Here is an 18,804-nt window from a genome sequence, read left to right as displayed (position 1 = left end):
ATGTCCTTGCTGTTGCACCCTGATCACCTCAATGTGACAAAACTACAAAAACGGTTTCAAACTGCTTTGTATTAAAGGTTCCTTCTAAATACAGGAAATAGAGCAAAGAACTGCTACACTGCTCTCAGGTCCAGTAGACTAGAAAATCTTGTTATAATTCTGGAGCTTATTAGTCTGGTCCTCAGGTTCTACACACCTCTGGCCGACGATGTTCATCAACATCAACAGAGCCATCCAGTGGGGTCACAAAGTGGCACACAGGATTCTTGCGCTTCTCCAGGTCTGAAACAAGAATGAAAATGCAAGTGCTCAGGATGTGCAGACTCTGCAGAGAGCTCTATCACTACAATGGCCAGATGTGACAAAAGACCAAAAAAAAAAAAAAAAAAAAAGTATTATCTAGCCAGGGCCTCTTCCAGATCACCAACAGGAAACAGATCTCAGGCTGTGATGACTGCTCAGCTTCTGTGTGGACATCTCCAAAAACACACTGATATGATGGCACTGCCAGGGCAGTCTCTGAGAAATCTGGGCCTGCAGCAGGTTTTTGAGCTCTCCATTAGAAGCAACTTTAATTCTTTTACTTCTCACATATATGCGTCTCACAGAAAACATTTTATAGCAAGTAACCAAACCAAGGCTGAGACTTACACTGCATGTACCATGCCCTCCAGATGGCGTTATTGAGACGGATTTTATCTCTCCACTGAAGTTTCAAGCCTTTGAAGTTTTTCCATTTTGGTGAAACCAGCTTTCCACTGAAACAAAACAGACAACAAATCATTCTGCTTTCAGTTTTTCTCTTCCCACTCCTTTCAAGAAAAAGCAACCCCCTAAAACTGCCAAACTATCAAGAAAAGGACAACAAGCCATGCTCAGTCAGTGACAACTTTTGCCAACCACTGTCACAGCTTACTGATCTAGGTGTCAAGAGATGAGTCCAGCTTTCAAGACCCCTTCATGTTCTCATTTGCTGGCTAAAACTGTCACAACTGGCCTCAGAAGGACTGAAATACATTTCACCCAGTCTTTTCTCCTCACCAGTATCCCACCTTCTCAAATGCCAACTTATAAACTTCCATCATGGAGAACAAGATTGCTCAGAATCATGCCCAAAATCCTGGCCTAGAGGTTTTTGTACCTTTGGCCACATACAGTTATGGCTTAGATTTTGCAGGAGAGCTGGATGAAGTCAACACAAGTTCACTTCTACTGTTCCACTTGATTTTCTAGGCTGGCAACACTGGAATGGAAGAATGAAATTCTACCAATGCTGGTCAAGAAAAATCATTGTCCACCAATTCTACAATGTTGATAAACACAGCTGGAAACAAAGGGTCACCAGCAGGCTAGAAACAGTAATTTTTCTCCAAGGAAAGGGAAAGCTGGAAATAGAAAAGGCTTATGTATGAACAACCCTGGGAGGTAGGAAGGAGATGGAAAGAAAACGGAAGCAACAACAGGGACTCCAACAAGCACTGGCCAAACACAAAATACCCAGCCCTTGAAACACACCTTTATGAATCATTAATCCATGTTACTGACAGAGCAGAGGAAGTAGGAAATACTCATACTGTAGCAAATTTCAAGCCACAGATTAAAATACCAGGTACTGCGCTCCCATTTTTTGAGCCATACACGTTCCTAGATTAGGGCTCATTATGCCATTTGTGCATCCTGGCCCAATGGAAGCAGCAACACAAACCACAATCAATACAACACCACCTGCAAAGGTAACAGGTTCATCTTGAAACACTACGAACATTAGGTCAAGGTCTTCTGTAGCGAAGAGTACACAACCCAGTGATAAAAGCAATGTCACTTCCAAATGCTTTGCCCTCTCATGAGGGAAGATCACCAAGTGCCTGCTCAGTCAGGAGTGACTTCTCATGAACTGCAGCGGCACTAAAGAGGCGTGTTAGAACTGGCCTGTGATAGGGCACTATCTGCTAACACATATGCAGTACAATGAGCTCAAAGAACTGAATTATTCATCCTTTAAAACCCTGGGTTATACTTAAGCTCTAAAACCCCTGTAAGAATAGGAAGGTACATCCTACAGAAGTGTCCCTTGGCTTGCCAAAGACTATTCAGAGGCAGGTCTTAAACTGGAGAGCTATTTGGTCTGGGAAACTTCTTAATAGCAACTCTTTTTAAAGAAAACTTGTAATGAAACTTATAAAACGATAAGCAAGTAAAACGTCTTCACAGTTTACACAAAAGAAGCCAGGGCTGCCAATAGTAGGGTATGAAACTACCACTTTCTTCCAAGTACTTGGCTCCTTACTTTTCTACTCCTTTGCTAGCACGACAGCTGCAGGTGCCACTCAGGTATTCCCACAACTGTGACAGAAAAGCAAATGCTAGTCCTCAGCCAAGTGACAGGTAAAGAAAAGCCAGTCTTGCCCTTTCAATTTTACTACTGCATACAAGTGCCAGTTGCAACAACAGTTAAATCACCATCAGATAAGCTGTTGTCACACAGTAAAAAGGGTTTTTTTTATCCCTATCCTCTTCAAAAATAAACTGTTACGCTTTTGTATGCACAGGGAAGCAGGTGTAGTGACCAGGTATTAACTGCACTAGCGGGGCAATTAACAGCAGCAAGTGAGCAGGTAAGTGACAAGCTTGTGAGCCCCATGTTCAGTCCATGCCCAGCTGTCCCTTCAGGGGGTGTGCTGAGCCCTGCAGGCTATGCTGTGAGGCTCTGCTGCAGCCTTTGAGACTCTAGTGCTTGAGAAGAAATCAAGAACAAAAAAAATTGATACACAAAATAGAACATTGGGTCCCTCTAAGGCAAGTGGACTTGCTGGAGCAAGCAGCTTCACTGACTGGAAATAATAGTAAACTATGTAAACTATTAGCAAGGAATAAGAAAATCAATTACTAATGTACTTGTGCTATCCTCTGTAGCTGGCTCTGACTGTCACTACAACCATAATTTAGATGCTTTCTGAAGTCTGGGAAAGCACTTCTGGGGTGTTTTGGTTGTTTTCTGGGGTTTGTTTGGGGTTTTTGTTTCTTTTGTTCTTCGCTTTTGGTTGGATTTTTTTTGTACTAGTGCATCCCTATGACAGTCTTTGATACACATCTCCCCAAACCCCCTTTCTAAGTTGAAGACTCTCAGTTATAGAAAGATCTCCAAATACAGTATTTCATCTCACTTATGTAGCTGATGTGTGTCAGGGCAGGCAGTGGATCTCCATCCGTTTAGTATTTTCCCCTTCTCTGCATACTATCCCATCACCTTCATAGTGCTTACTGCACAGCCAGCACTACCTTAGAACCTTGTCTCTTCATTCCTTCTGAACCCAGATTCAAGCACATCTTTTCCTATTTCTCACATGCACATTAACAGTTTGGAGACAGGAGATTAACATTTTGATGCATCACCAACACTGACAAAACGCCCACATGCCTTTGCCTAAGAAATCTGTCAACTTAATGTTCATCTCTCCATAGCTCTGTGGGACTGGACAGTTTGCCAAAGCAACATAACTCTAATAATCTTCACTCAGAAAAACAAGAACAAATGCTTCTCTACAAAAAATAAAATAAAATTAACTGCAATTAATTCTTGTACACTCATTGCATCTTCAAAGAGCCAATTAAGACTGGAATTAAAACACAAATAGTTTAAAACATTTTCTACTACACTCTTGCAAAATGCTAAACAAAAAGTAGTATATCAAAAGAAGGAAGTGATTAAGAATCTATTCTTAAAATATAATTATTTTTTTTAGTTCCCAGGGGAGCAAAGCACAAGTCCAGCTTGAGGTCATAAGTAAGACTACTTTAGCTGCAGTGGAGAGGAATCAGCATGAAGCTGACGACGATTATTTAGACACTATTCCAAAGTCAGTGGAAAGTCAATTACTTTGAATAACACTGTGACACAGAGCAGCTGCTAAATGAAACCCATCTTCAGATTCTAAAGCAGAAAAACAACCACACACACAAAAAAAAAAAAAAAAATCAAATGGAGCAGCCCAGTGTCTGCTGCTTCTGCCAGATCTGTGTCTCCTCAGACCATGCCAACTCCTACAAAGAAATGCAGAGCAACGTGTCACCAGCCAGGGGATCACAAGGTACCTGTGAGCATAAACACCAGTTCACACACGGTCCTTGCTCCTTCTGTAATGGCTGCTCCAGCTCTGCTGAGTGCTGCTCCAAAGAAAGGAAGAGGAGTATCCCAATAGAAGCTCTGACCAAATAGTGCATGGTACAGGCTGAGACAACGGCAGCTGGACCAGCCTGTGGCATGACCCAGAGGATGCTGGTGCTGCAAGGAGAGTATCAGAGGGAACTAGGCCCTTGGCTGCATTCTGCAAGGGCTGTTGCTGCCAGAAGCACACCCTGTGGTATCCCAGACATGCTGGCTCATGGAAGCAATTCTGGAGGAATATGTGACTTTCGTATCTTCATTACAATCAAACACAGACCAAATCCGTTTGGCTGAAAACCATCTGGTAGATAATGTGTGATACATTCCACAGCACAATTCAGTCTCCCATGTAGAAATCTCCACCTCCTGAGCCCAAATGTCCTCAAGTGATTTGAGAACAGCCAACCAACTAAAAAAGCATCAGCTGAGCAGCCAACAGAGCTGGAAATCCCCTGGGACACAGGCCCCTGACATGTATTGGAAGAGTGCAGTGTTTTCCAAACCAAAGCTGCAGACAGTCGAGGCTGCCACTTCCATATGCAGCAGCTTTGACCTATGAGCCCTGGACATGCTAGGAGAGGCTGGAGGCCACTCCCAAGTTTTTCACATACTTTTTCCCAACTCAGGATCTACCTCAGGCAGCTCAGATCCCAGCAGGCAGACAGATAACACAGCACTGATCTGTCAGATCAACAAAACTCTCTCCGTTTGTGAAATTCCAGTGAAAGCAGCTGTGTTTTAAGAACAATTACAAGATTAGCAGCATAACACAGGAAACACGTCTACCGTGAGAGCATAACCTGGTTCTCTTAAACATGTTTCAGTTTTACATTTTTCCCTCCATGAACTGAAATGCAATTAGGGAGATGGTATGCATTCTAACACAGTACTGAACACATTCTACCCTGGCAATGTTCATTCTTATGCAAAGTTCTGCCTCTGAGAATCTCATTGTTTTATTCTACGTTAATAAAGCCCAAAATAAAGCATTTCAGGCGCACACTCACAAACAGTACCCGTGGAAGTTTCTTCTATTCGTGCCTCTGCAGATTTTTTTTTTTAAGGCTATGTTAAAGGGCTGCCTTCCAATGGTCATTAGCAGTGAACAGCATGTGAAGTGTGTAGTTAACAAATATTTACCTAGAAGAGCAGTTAATGAATACTCTAACAGGATATTCTAATGATGCTTTTGACTCAGCAAGGCTAAGGCAAATGGGTGTCTTTCTTAACAGGTACTGGGCACATGAGAAGTCATTCACAGTTGTTAGGATGACTTCAAACCTAAACCAGTAGCTCTTTACACCACTGAAAAAGACCAGTAATCAATCAACAAATTCAGTGGGAAAAACTCCTGCATCAGTGGAGCACGATCAAGCTCTGATATAAGATGAGTCACAGCAGAAGAATCCGCTGTTCTCCTCCCTCAAATCAGAAGATTTTAAGATGGACTTCGGTCAGCACATGACACACAACCACCCTCCGGATTTGGACACAAAGGGAGATCTATTTGTGCGCAAACCCAGATGAAGTTTGGGGTTTTTTCACTCATAACTAGCATTAAGGAACACAAGCATTTTAACAAACACAGACTTCTACAAAGAGCACTGAAGGGGCAGAGAAGAAGAATTTTAAATATTAAGATAAATTCCCCCCAAAACAGCTTACACAACCTCCTAATAGGTGGTTTGAGTACATGTTGATTAAATGGAAACTATATAGGATAGCACAGTAGAACTTACACTTTATACAGCTCAATTCCTTTATTAAGCTATTTGTGATTCAGCTTGTAGTTCCCCATCTTTTATCTACCTCAGAAAAGGTCAAAATCATACCTCACCACTATGTTTCAATTCCTCTCCTAATAGAAGACAACAGTGAAGACTCTGATGCAGAAAAATCTGAAAAATCCCCTTCCCTCAGTCAGAGAAAAATAAATTAATTTCATTCTCCAGGCCATGACACGTGAATGTTGCTGGGCAAGGAATTTCACCTGGCAAACTATTTTGTGATTTCAGTGAGCTAAATGCTGCACAAAATGAGAGGTCTTTAAAACACCCTGCGAGGGAAGAGCTGCATGATCTCTGGCTTAAACACATGGAAACTGAGAGATTGAATCATATGCCCTGGCTACGAAGTGTTTGACTGACAGCACTAGAAGTGGGACACAGATATTTCTGACACCGCCGTACTCTGCATGTAAACCCCTCATTTCCACCCTCTCATCTTTCACTGGTTTTGATATGTAGGGACAAGAAAAATCTCTGGCTGAATTGGCTCTCTAGGTCAGGAGAAGCTGTTTTTTTCTTTTGCACCTGGATAGCACCTGGCCTAGATCTATCGTACGTGGAATTTAAACATAAACCTCCAAGCACTGTAGCTCAGATGCCATAGGGCTGACCCTGCTGTCCAAATATATATAGTCAGCAAAGATACCTTGAAAAGCAGCTACTGCAGACCTGTAAGGAATCACTTCTCATACAGACCACAGGGGTCTTGTGTACTACAGCTCTAAGCAAATAATGTTTTCAAATCCAAATTTTGTTAATTCAGTTTACAGGAACAAGCTACAGAAATGTACTGCATTTTCCTGTTTATTTAACAGATTCCTGCTGCCCTTGTGCTAAAATAACTCTTTTTTGCCTTGTTAACTCCTTCCTCAAACCCCACTTCCTCTGTGTTTTTTTCACCCTCCCATTCCTTAAGGGGGAAAAAAATCCCATGATGTATATGGGTGTGCAGTGTTTGGAGGCAGACTAAATTTTTTCCTTTTATTGCAGAGGATGGTGAGCAGCAATAATGTAAGCAATTGAAGGAAAGAAAACCCTGTTGACATTACAGTAGCTAAATAGATTAACTTTTCAGCAACACAGAAAAGGACTTCTTGGCTTCTCCTCAACTTTTTTTTTTTAAGGCGTGGTTTTAGTTTGTTTTTTAATCTCCAATCTGTTTTGCTGGGGAGTTGGGCCTGTCAGCTCAGCTCTCCAAGAGCCAAAACTAACAGTATTTCCCCAAACAAAGGTTCATTCAGAGAATCAGATTATATGCATTGTGAGTTGGAGCAAAGAAGCAGGCGACTGAAACAAAAACAGTTCTACAGGGAGTGAATGTGTGTAGGACTTGTGAGGCAGCCAGTTTAGCATCTTGCTATTCACACCTACAAAGTTAATCCCAGCTGCAGCCCTGGGAAACTCATCTCAGCCATAGCTCATTTTAAAGGCAAGCATTATGCAGCTGGTTCTCTTGGTGACCTTTGTCATCCTCCTTACCTGAAATCCTCCTGCAGGAGCAGACACAGGCTTGTGGAGGATGTTATATTGCCCATGCTCCACAAACAACAGCAGGGAGCTCTGTGCTGAAGTTACATAGAATGGTGTGTGTTGGAAGGGACTTTCAGAGATCAAGTCTAAACCCCCTGCCAAAGCAGGATCACCTAAGGCAGGTCACACAGGATCATGTCCAGATGTGTCTTGAAATTCTCTAGAGAAGGAGACTGCACAATCTCTCTGGGCAGCCTGCTCCAGGGCTCCAGCACCCTTACAAATAAAGAAGTTTTTCCTCAAGTTGAGATGGAACTTTGCAGGTTCCAGTTTGCATCCACTGCCCTTTGTCCTATCACAGGACACAATTGAAAAGATAGTAGCAATTTCCTCTTGATATCCATCTTTTAGATATTCAGCATTAATAAGATCTTCTCTCAGTCTTCCTCTTTTCCAAACAGCCCCAGGTCTCTCAGCCATTCCTCATCAGACAGGTGTTCCAGTCCCTTCAACATCCTCATAGCCTCCATTGGACACTCTCTAGTATACCCCTGTCCCTCTTGAACTGGGCAGCCCAGAATTGGACATAATAATCCAGACATGGTCTCACCAGGGCTGAGTAGAGTGGAAAAAGATCCTCCTTTGACCTGCTGGCCACACTCTTCTTAATGCACCCATCAAACATTTTAAAACAAACCTTCCCTACCATCTGATTCATCTCCTTTAAAAAAATAACACTTCCATCTTGAACACAGAGATACTAGAGCAAACAACACTTTTTCCTCTATCATGAGCATTATACACTAACAAGTGTTAGAAAAATAAAAAAAACACAAGTTATCTGTTGGCAAATTGGATTTGTAGCACCTGCCAAGGATCATGTTTTCTAGGCTGATTTCACCCAGGAAGGCTGAGGCACAAACCTCCTGAAAAGGAACACAGTAGTAAACGATCCACCAGACACCAGAAGCAAATATTCTTGCCCCAGCAAATACCCTATAAACCTTCATTTATTTACTTTACACATTGAACATTATTTTGAGCAAAGTTTTGAAGTTTAACTTGATTTATGTACATGACAGTTCGCAGTGCCTGGGCTCCTGCTCTGATAAATTCCATGGCCATGCTACCAACTCAGGAATGGACCCAGTAAGTGCTGGGGCACTCTGAGCAGCAGCAGACCTCTGCTTTGCCAAGGTAACATAGCGCAGCTTCCTCTGAGAAAAGCAAAAGCTGAAAACCTCATGTTTTGAGAGTATTATCACATCTACACTGACAGCTTTTAAAGCCACCATTACTTAAATTAAGGGAAGGAGTTTCACACAGTGGTTTTAGCCAACATGGCCAAGAGCTGCTCTATGAAGAAGACTTGCAGACAGCTGGGAAGGACCACTGGAGAAATCTTTTCAACTGAAGCAGGTTTCATGCAAATTATGAAAGGATGAAGAGTGTGCTGAAACAGCTCAGGGCAAAGGGAACATGAAAGACAGTACAAATATCATGGAGACTTGGAGCCTAGAGTGTGCTTTCAACAGTGCCTGAAGGCTCAGAATATTGAGATAGCTTCTAAGTTCCAGTCAGAAACCAAAGGATGTCTCTAGAAATATTCATGCTTTTAAGAAGTTCATCCAACACTGGCTCACTTTACTACAGAGCTGAAGCAGAGAGAAAAACAGAAAGAGCTTCATGAGACACTAATATTTCAGTCAAAAGGCCTCCCCATCACCATCTCTCTCTGCTAACTCCAGAGCAAAACCTCTCCTTGATCCCTGATGCACTTAAGTTTGCTCATCTCCAAGTCACGTACTTTGTAACTTTATGAGCATTAAAACTTTATACAATGTCACATACTTTAAGTGTCTTTCAAGAACTAAGACCTTCTTCAAAGAACTACCAGAGATAATCATGAAAAACGCACTGATATAGAAACTAAGACAATGCTTGAGGTTAAGAGGCAAGGACTATTCCTTTTATTCATATGAAATACCAGGATGAAAAGAAACTGCCCATGGCCATAAAGTATGTCAGTGGCAAAGAGAGGACAGAATACCAGCTGATCATCTCCCAGACACACTCCTCTCCATGCTACAAATGCTGCTAAGTAAATTTTAGCAAGGATTAGATTTACATATTTCAATGTACACATTCCTCAGCTCTTGGCAAGCTTCCCAGAATGACAGAATAATTTATGAAATATTTTAATATGCTCAGTATGAAAATGCTATAAAGGTAACAGTGTACAAACTAAGGTGACCTGCACCTGCATAATCATTTTGACACCTCTGTTTCTTCACTTGTGCTTGGTCAATGAGAAAGACAGAAGAAAGCAAGTTTTTCTCTCACTAGGATGGAGAATTCAAGACAACAAAGAATCTATTTTGTGGCAATTTTTTTTCCTTCTGTTTACAAATAAACATTAAAATATTCATATTTTCTAAACATATCTGCTGATGGGTTATCAGTGTGGGTAAAAGCGCCGGGTCTCCTCAAACCTTCCTTTGGAAGGAGGAATCATCGTAAACACCATCAGTAGTTACAAATCTCACCATTAAGAGTTACAAAACTTTTGCAGTAACACAGGCTTACGTAAAAACAAAACCAAACAAACCCCATACAACAAGCAAAACCAAACAAAAACCCCCAAACACCTCGGCAGGAAGTTGTTCTGATTTTTTCTTTAAATAAACACTGCAACACAAATTTTCTATTCTGGTATAAAATGTTAAAGACACAGAATCTGTCATTTATTTTCCTGGCAGATGAGATGCAGATGTGGAAAGCATATAAAGTGGAGATTATCACCATTTCTGAGCATACAGTTAAAGAAAAATGTTCCTTGGAGGTAAGAACCAGTGGTTTAAGCACAGGCTTGAACCTACTCTGTGTAAATGCAGCCCATACTCTACACAGGGGAGTTCAAATCTCAGTTGGAAGTAAACACCAAAGCATGTTTAATATTGAATTAAATTTTACATAAAAGGAAAACTATGGTACTAATTGTGTACACTTCCAAAAGCAGGAAGCACCTGAATTTATAGGTAGGTGTCTTTGTACAACTCTTATTAAGGGAAAGCCTTTATTCTAGGATCATAAGCAATCAGTCCACATCCTAAACCTCCAGATACAGAAGAGCTGATACACCTAGCACTTTCATTGGTGGCCTATCAAGCTGTTTGTTTTTCAGTGCTCACACCTTGATTCATAGGTTATTACTTAATTTTAAACTCCTCACAAGCATTTTTACAGTGCTTCCACACCCTCATTTTGCAGGTGGGAAACTGAGGCACAGACCCTTTTAATTTTTCATTATCCACTTCTCTGATCTGGGCAACATCAGATGATGTGTCTGCATTTGCTTGCAAAATTGCATTCCTGTTCCCTTTCTTGATCTCTCATCATGTCAGACAGGCCTCCAGCCCATGTTCTGACCACTTTTTACAGTCAGTGCTTTGACTAGCTGCTACCTCCAGTTTCCTAGAAAACTCTAATCTCATTAAGGTTAAAAACAGTTTTGTAGGACAGAGCACTCCACGTAAACAGGGGTCACCTCCTCCCCAAATTTCAAGGCCCTGCTCTGATCCTTCGGGTGATATTATCTTTGAAAAGTAAGTGGAACTTCTCTGGCTATCTTTGTAATACAGGCAGTACATTTTGTTTCAGCTAAACCACTTTGAACAACTTCTCATCCAAAAAACATAGGCTTAGATAGGGGAAAGTTCAGATCAAACAGTTAAAAAAAACAAGGGTACAGTTACACATTAGGGATTAGTGGCCAACTTTAAAAATGAGAGATGCTGCCAGTGTTTTGCCTACAGCAAGTGCTGGGTAGGAAGGTGGGAAGTTAATTCTGTTAATGCTTGCTGCAGTGCAGCTCAATGCCTCATGCTGTACAGGACATGCCCTTGTAACCAAACATGACAGATGGACTCAGTCCCCCTTTACCAAACCCACAGTACTTTAGTACATGCTCCACAAGAGGTAGAGGCCTAACCCATAGCTGGACCAACAACTTCTCTGAATAACCCATAAAAGAGCAGAGCACAACAAGCACCAATGGGTATGACCTTGCAACAGTGATCATGCAACTAACACATGAATAGCAGATGTTTTTTCCAGGGCTTATTTATGGAGGAACAAAGAAAGCTGTGGGTACAAGGAGTCTCATGCATCCCTCTCCCTTTGTAGGCAATCTGACTAGGAGCCAACCACTTCACCCCACAAATATGACAGTCTAAGTGAGCCTTTTCTGAGCTGTGCCTGCAGCGTGGCTGCAAGGCAGCGATCTCCCCTTGAGCCGGGATGCCTCTCCAGGCTGCTCCTCACAACAAAATCTTTTACGAGCAACAGATCACTGGGTGAGCCCAGTCTGAGCTCTCCCTGGACAGCAACTGGACTGCACACCTGAGAGTTCTCTTCTTGAGCAGGGACACCTCTCACTGATAAGAAATATTAGTTGTCTAGCTTAAACAAGTAAGTTTTGAACAGAATTAATCACTTAAGAGTTAAAATGTGGTGTGACTTGGTATGCTCTTTGTTTAGCTTTACGTAGCATGTGTAGCTGGGTTTGCTGAAGCCTTAGGCTGCAAGCTGTAAGCTCTCACCTAGAACATGTACCTTCTGAAGCAAAAGAGGGCCTCCAGAGCCAGCACAAACCAGAAGACAGGGAGGCCCCAACCATCAACAGCAGCTGCAACTTGTCAAGATAATAGCCTGTATGGAAACAGTGGAAGAATCCAAGTCAGGAGATCTCAGACCAGAATCACCATTGGACCAAAGGGCACATGGAAGGTGCATGGGGGTCAGGTGAGTGGTCTGTAAGGGCAGAATTGCCCAGGAATCCCTTTGTTCAGTGTCCTTTTCCAGAGACGCCCAGCTCAATCTGCTGCTGCACCACCACTCTACTAAATTAATTATGAAATTCTATACCTGAGACTCTGCTTCAGGAAACCTGAGGTTCAAACTTCAGAGCTAACTAACCCCAGACGTTTGGTCAGAAGGTGCTTCTGAGACTACGAGATCCTTCCTTCCCCAAGGTGGACAGACCCCTTATTCACAACATATCCTTGGTAAGTAAGTGACCGCACGCTGAGTGAATGTCTGATGAAATCCATGTGGTTAGTTCCATTAGCCATAAACTGATGGCCAAGTCTGGGATTAAGTCTCCATCGAGCTGCACCTAGACCCTTCCTTAGAGACTGAGATTGAACCTAGGCACTCCTAAACTCCATTAAGAGTTTGGAAAGCAAAATGTCTATTCTGAACCTTGTTCCCCAATGGAAGGGTATCCCTTCCCTTTTTGAATCTCTTGTCTCTGTATAAATCATTCTAAATCAATCCTAACTTGATTTTCCTTTGTATTTCTTCCATGTAGCAAGTAATAAAAGTGAAGCATGCCATCAAACTCTGCTACATCACAGTTTTACAAATTCATACTAAAATCAGTTTTGCTAATATCTTTGATGATGATTCTAAGTGAGCTAAACCACACAACCACATCACAAAACGATGGGGTTACCTCTGTATTTAAAGCAGTAAGTATGAAACCTGCTCACAGAAGGCCAGACAGCTGTTCTCCACCTGCAAGCTGCAGGCCAAGTGTTGAAGTCAAGCTACTAGAGATGCAAAACTTCAATCCCCTCTCCAGTTCCCTTTCTCTCTGGTGCAAGGATTGCAAGATTCAGGTATCTCAGTCCACGTTGTGCCCTGGGCGAGAACAACAAGGAAATGAGTATCCATCATTCACATAGTTGTCAAAACTGTTTTTAACACAACCAGCTTGAGAACTTTCATCTGGGGAACACATGCTCTATTCTGTCTGAAAAGAGAAGAGGACAAACATCAGGTTTAACATACCTTGTGACTCTAATACTCACAGGCACACCAGTAACTCACACTGTGACCAGAAGCAGTAAGGGCTGTTTCCTTGCTGCATCATCTTTACTAATAGCTTTCTTTTCAGCTCCCTCCCCACACTATGCTTCCCTTTTAGAAAACAGCCACCACATTCAATGCACCCCTTCTCTCCATCACCTCCTCCTCTTCATCTCACCACCCTGTTACTGTTCAAACAAGGTTTAGATGATTTTGGTGAGGCAAAGAAAATATGTATTCAACAATGCTGCAAATTGCATAACAAGGTATCAGGATCAGTTCTACTGTGACCTCTTACAAAATCTCTGCTAAAAGGTGGGGAAGCTTTCCTGCTGTTATCAGCAGTTATGATGATCATCATCATCACCTTGTAATGACAAACACATCAGCAGATTCATATCACATCAATAAGTTTGTTTTTCCTTGAAGTGTTTCCTGCACTCTTTCATTCATGGTGGAAAGTGTCATTTTGAGAGCAGCTCTCATGTAAAGGGAAGTGATCCTATGTGCTTGTTTCACAGTCTATAGGATTTCCCACTGCTTCTTAAAACTTGGTTTCTGCCACTGGCTTTTGCTCAGTCTTCTCAAAATCAGAATATTCATGACAAAAAGCTGGTTTCCATCAGAGGACCAGGAACTGATACGGCTGTCCTGTGCACCTTCCTTCTCTTTTAAAAGGATGGCTGTTGGCAAGGACCCTCTTGTACAGAGCTATGAACATGTCAGGTTCCTTTTGAATGCTAAGGTCTTAGCCTAGATTAATAAATTGATCAAGATATGATGACCTGGGACCTTGGTTTAAGCACTTAAACTAGGGTTCAAAGACTTCACACACTGAGCTCCTGAGCAGCCCAAACAAACCGTATCAGCATGGCAGATCAACACGTCTCTGAGCAGAGCACATACCGACAGGAACCCAGAGCTGTTTACCATGCTCTGCGGTCAGAGAAACCCGAAACCCGCGCTTCTGCCACAAGGGATAGTCTAACATTCTCTGCACAACATTACAAGCCTATAAATATACTGCAAGACTTCAAGGATCTTATTCTGAAAGTAACTTAAGTGGTTTAAAAAGAAGAGAGGCTCTTCCAGCTCTTCCCTCCTGAAACAAAGCTTTCATACTAGCTGTCTGGAACCAGCTCCCTGCAGCATGAACAACACCAGACTTATTACCAAATGCAGATATTAAAGACTCAGGCCTGCATCAGCACATACAGTATATTTAAAGTTTACATAAAAGCTGAACCTGAAACTACACAAAAGACAGAAGCAGACTAAAGGCATCCCTGGATTACTACTAAGGCTACTGAACAATCAAAAAAATCTGATGGAAACCAGATAATAAAGGGACAAAACATAAAACAGACTGGAAAGAAAAAAAGGAGTTTAAAATAAAAGCACCTCTGTAAGGCCATGCACACCTCACCAGAAAAGTCTCTGCTTAGAGCTTTGTTGGATCTACATGCAAACAAATCCTTTGGCAATGCCTTCACCTAAACCAGCCCTTCAACAAGTGGTGAACACTACTTAAGACCTGTGAAGTGGCAGCTCCTCCTGCCACTGCCACAGGAGCTGCCACATCTCAAAGCACAGCAGTGAAACTTCCAGGGATTCACCAGTCAAAGACCACAGCTTCCTAGGAAGTTTGAATATCCAGAGAACAAGTAGTGGAAAAGAGACCTTCACCTCTGGGTCACCAGTTCAAACAGGAGCTGTGGAAACTTGCCTACAGCACTGCAGGCAAGGCTGTCCAAGTGACCCTTCGTTAATTAACTGGGACACAGCAAGGAGCGTGCTTATGCTTGTGACATACAATCCTCATTGGGATTTTCCCAGATGGCTCTTGTTGCCCATCTTGGACAGGTCAAGGGAGATGCCTGATTCCACACAAAGATGGAGAGAAGATCAGCCCTGTCCTTAGGAAAAGTGGTTCCAATCATGCTGAAGAACATGGTTATGGTTATCATGCCCAGCACAGACCACTGACAAATGCTTCACTGCAGTTAATGTCATAAAGCAGTATTTAATCTCACTACATGGAGTGAGTGTCAGAGAGAGACCTCAGCTTTACTGCAATATAACCTTATGAAGTCACTCCTTTGCTCACAGGAATCACCATGCTTGAACAGCCACCAGCAAAACAGTTCAGAAATTCTCACACCATTCACCCAAGACACAGCTGGTCTGACTTACTCCCCTACTTACCAAGAACATATTTTCAAACAGAGAGGGATGTTTACATCTCAAAGCAAGTGGTGACCTCCCCAGAAAAGCATGTGACAGCGTCAGTGTTTCCTGAATCTAGCTACAAACAAAACAAAACAAGAAACCCCATCACTAAACGACCCTCTCCTTTCAACCATGTTTTTCCCACATTCCAAAATCACAATAAACCAGCCTTGACCTTCACTTTGTAGAGTCCCTCAGATTGCTCAGAATAAAGGTAAATAACATTTCTTACACATTTATTACTACAGAGAGAAGCAATCTCCTTAAACTTCCTAGGATCTGTCCCTCATTTAAAACACTTTGTAGATCCACACAGCCTATAATTACCACATGCAGAGGTCAGACCCTAAGCCTACTAATGTGCTAATAAAAACTGCTAATAAAATTTTTAGGCTCCTTAAGCTTTGCTAAGATTTTTACTAGAGATCTGAGTGCGGAACTTGTATGATTGGATACTGAAAACAGATGGGATCCATGCTGGGCTCCTAAACAACGGCCTTCATAGACCAAAACTTTACTAGAAACAGAATTAATTGTTTTTTATTGCAGATTTCTGTGCATCTACTGACAGTCTCTTAAGTTGAGCTGTGCTCTTCAATGACATTTGCTCATTTGATAAAGTAAATGAGCAAAAGCTAATCATATTGTTCCTCTGAAGGGTTAAGTATTTCATGCAGCAACAGACAGACCAGAATATAGGAATGCCTCTTGCTCCCATGCAGTTTGATTATAGATTACCCCTCTGTCATAGGAGGAATGACTCAGATCAGAGAGTCATTGAAGTCACAAACATACTGGCTCTCTGCTTTCACAATCCAGAAGAATATCCAGTACCTTCAGGCAGCCAGCTAGGGAAGGCAGCAATGAAAGCTGCCAGGCAGCTACACAAACTAAGCTTATCTGCAGCTTCCAGACACCAAATGTGTTTGACATACACTATCCTGTGCTGTCCTGAAGAAAACATACTTCTGTACCAAGCAAAAGCTGTAAAATCAGAGCACTCCAAAGCTTCTATTTTTATAAGGCTAAAGACATAACTCTTCTTTAGAAGAAAAATGGTTAGCAAACAGTCCAAGTGCTGCCTGGCATTTTTTCACAGCTGATACTAAACCACTGTCTAGCTCACACTAGCACTTGACACCAGACTTCACCTGCTTTAGTAAGAGCTGTAGGAGCAAGCATACAGGGTGGGCCAAATGTCCAGCTTTCCTAGTACTGTCTCCAGCAGCAGAAAGAGTGAGAATAAATGAGTATGTTTGCGTAACATTCACCCCAGCCCCCAGTCAGCCCCTCTCAACTGTAAAGAAAAATATTAACTATTATATTAACATAGTCCCCACAACTGCATTGGAAAAACTACATTGTTTCCCCTTTTGCTGTGTTTATAGACACTTTTTCCACCCATCCCCATATCTGAGAGAGCTGAATATCTGTATGGATTTGGCAGGTCTCTTGAAGAGCAAGGGGTAAGGACATTTTTATTAGAGAACAGCCACTGTGGTGGCTACTGCAGCAACTCAAATGTTGAACTTTTGGATGGGGTGCTCCAGGCTCTCAGCTATTTCACAATCTCTGTTTTCTATTTTCAACAGGTTTTATGTGTCAAATATGATTGCAAATTACCTGAAATAAGTGCAGTTCCCTCCTTGAGGATACTTGTATTTTTAATCAAGTCATTTCTCCCATCCCAATGTTACGTTCATTTGAAGTAAGCCAACAACAGGCAAATAACTTCTCTGTCTCTGAAACAGATCTAAGCATTTCACAACCATATCCAAATCCTTTGACTTAGTTTTTCCTTTCTCCAAGTTCCATATCCTCAAACCCAGAAAAGGCATTTTTGTGTGCTCTCAGGTCACTAACGTTTCCCCAACTACAAACCCTCCTCTCAATTTTCTTTCTCAAAAGCTGTGTTATAAAGAGCGAAAGCAAGTGGATCATCCCCTTTCACTGCTTCCTGCTTTCCCACATCTGGCACACCAGAGACATATTTTCTACTCAAGTTCCCTCAACCCCCATCCTGTCAGGGACAGATGTTTAACAAGCAAACAGAAAGTTGGCCTAAGCTGAGCTATCTGGGCAGATACTACTACATAGGAGTTTGAATGTAAACAGGACAATGTTGATACCTTCTTTGGACGCTGCACAGAATCAGCTAACATGAGAAGCATGACATGTCACATCCTGACCTTTATGTGCTACTAACAGATAAGCAAATTTCAGAGCCTATTCCTGAATCCACAATGCAGCTTAGCAGAACCAGGACCTCGTTGTGTTGCCTTTCACTCAAATACCAAGAGTTCTGATGCAGGCAGTTGTCACTGTAAATATTATTAGCTGAAGCTGACTTCCCCTGGATAAGCTTACAGGGCTACAGCTTCTACACAGACATTCAGAAATTCATCAGAATGAGCAGAGACCAACCATCCTAGAAAAATAATACATTAGATCATTCTTTGTTTTGGGAGATGTGGCAGCAGATTATATCCATATCCATTGATTGGCAGATCAGGAATGCAACAAGATCCTCCACTGGCCTCTTCCCATCTGGCACTTCTCTAACAGCTGACAGGCCCTCAGCCCAGGCATTTCCTTTTGAACTTTTGTGTTGATTTTCGGGTTTAAGTTTTTTTTGTTTGGTTGACCGTTTTTTTTCATGAATGCCTCCCCTTTTTTTACCTTGTTGATCACTTCGACCTGTGACGCTCTACAAAGTAAGTTTTCAGTAGCTAGCAGAGATTTCATCAAGTGTAATAACCACAGCACCAAAAGCAAGAGTCTGCAGAAGAGGAAAATGAAGAGCAGTCATGAACTTGAAAGAAGAATCACAAAGAACAGAGAAGCTCTTCCACAATTCATGCTCCATTTGGTCCCTCTCCCTTCGGGAATGGGATCAATAGAGAAGACACTGAATAGTTTTAACAGCAGCCTATAATCTGGATGCAAAATGCAGCAAGAAGAATTTAGCAGAACAGCCTATGATGGCTCACATGCATGTTCAGACCAATGTACAGTTGCTAGATAGTAGCCAAATGCAGTAGGCTGAAGTTATTTTTAGGTCTGTTGTGAAATGCCAACGTCACTTCATTCCAGCAGCTCCAAAGATACACCACCACAATGCAGGCCTGGACTCTGTATCCTCACTCCTGGTTTGATGGTTTGCCTAACCCTTGCCCTACACTAGAACTTCACTACCAGAGTGATGAAGCCCTGACACAAATGGGATGATGAAAAGAGTGTTTCGGATGTCATCTGGGCACCTTTCTTTGCCCCTTCCACTGC

The 18,804-nt window shown here is 42.1% G+C and overlaps 1 protein-coding gene across 1 annotated transcript in view; it reads right to left on the bottom strand.

Annotated features, from left to right (window-relative positions):
• MLXIP (MLX interacting protein) overlaps nucleotides 1-18,804 on the bottom strand; it is a 49,325-nt gene that overhangs the window by 19,660 nt on the left and 10,861 nt on the right. The window contains exons 2-3 of the mRNA XM_054392769.1: nucleotides 652-758; nucleotides 197-282 (exon numbers count right to left, since the gene is read on the bottom strand). Coding sequence (XP_054248744.1) covers nucleotides 197-282; nucleotides 652-758 — 193 coding nt within the window. The remainder of the gene's footprint in view (nucleotides 1-196; nucleotides 283-651; nucleotides 759-18,804) is intronic.

This window comes from Indicator indicator, chromosome 26 (assembly GCF_027791375.1).
Source record: "Indicator indicator isolate 239-I01 chromosome 26, UM_Iind_1.1, whole genome shotgun sequence".
NCBI classification, from domain to species: domain Eukaryota; kingdom Metazoa; phylum Chordata; class Aves; order Piciformes; family Indicatoridae; genus Indicator; species Indicator indicator.
This window is presented reverse-complemented; position numbering and strand designations above follow the sequence as displayed.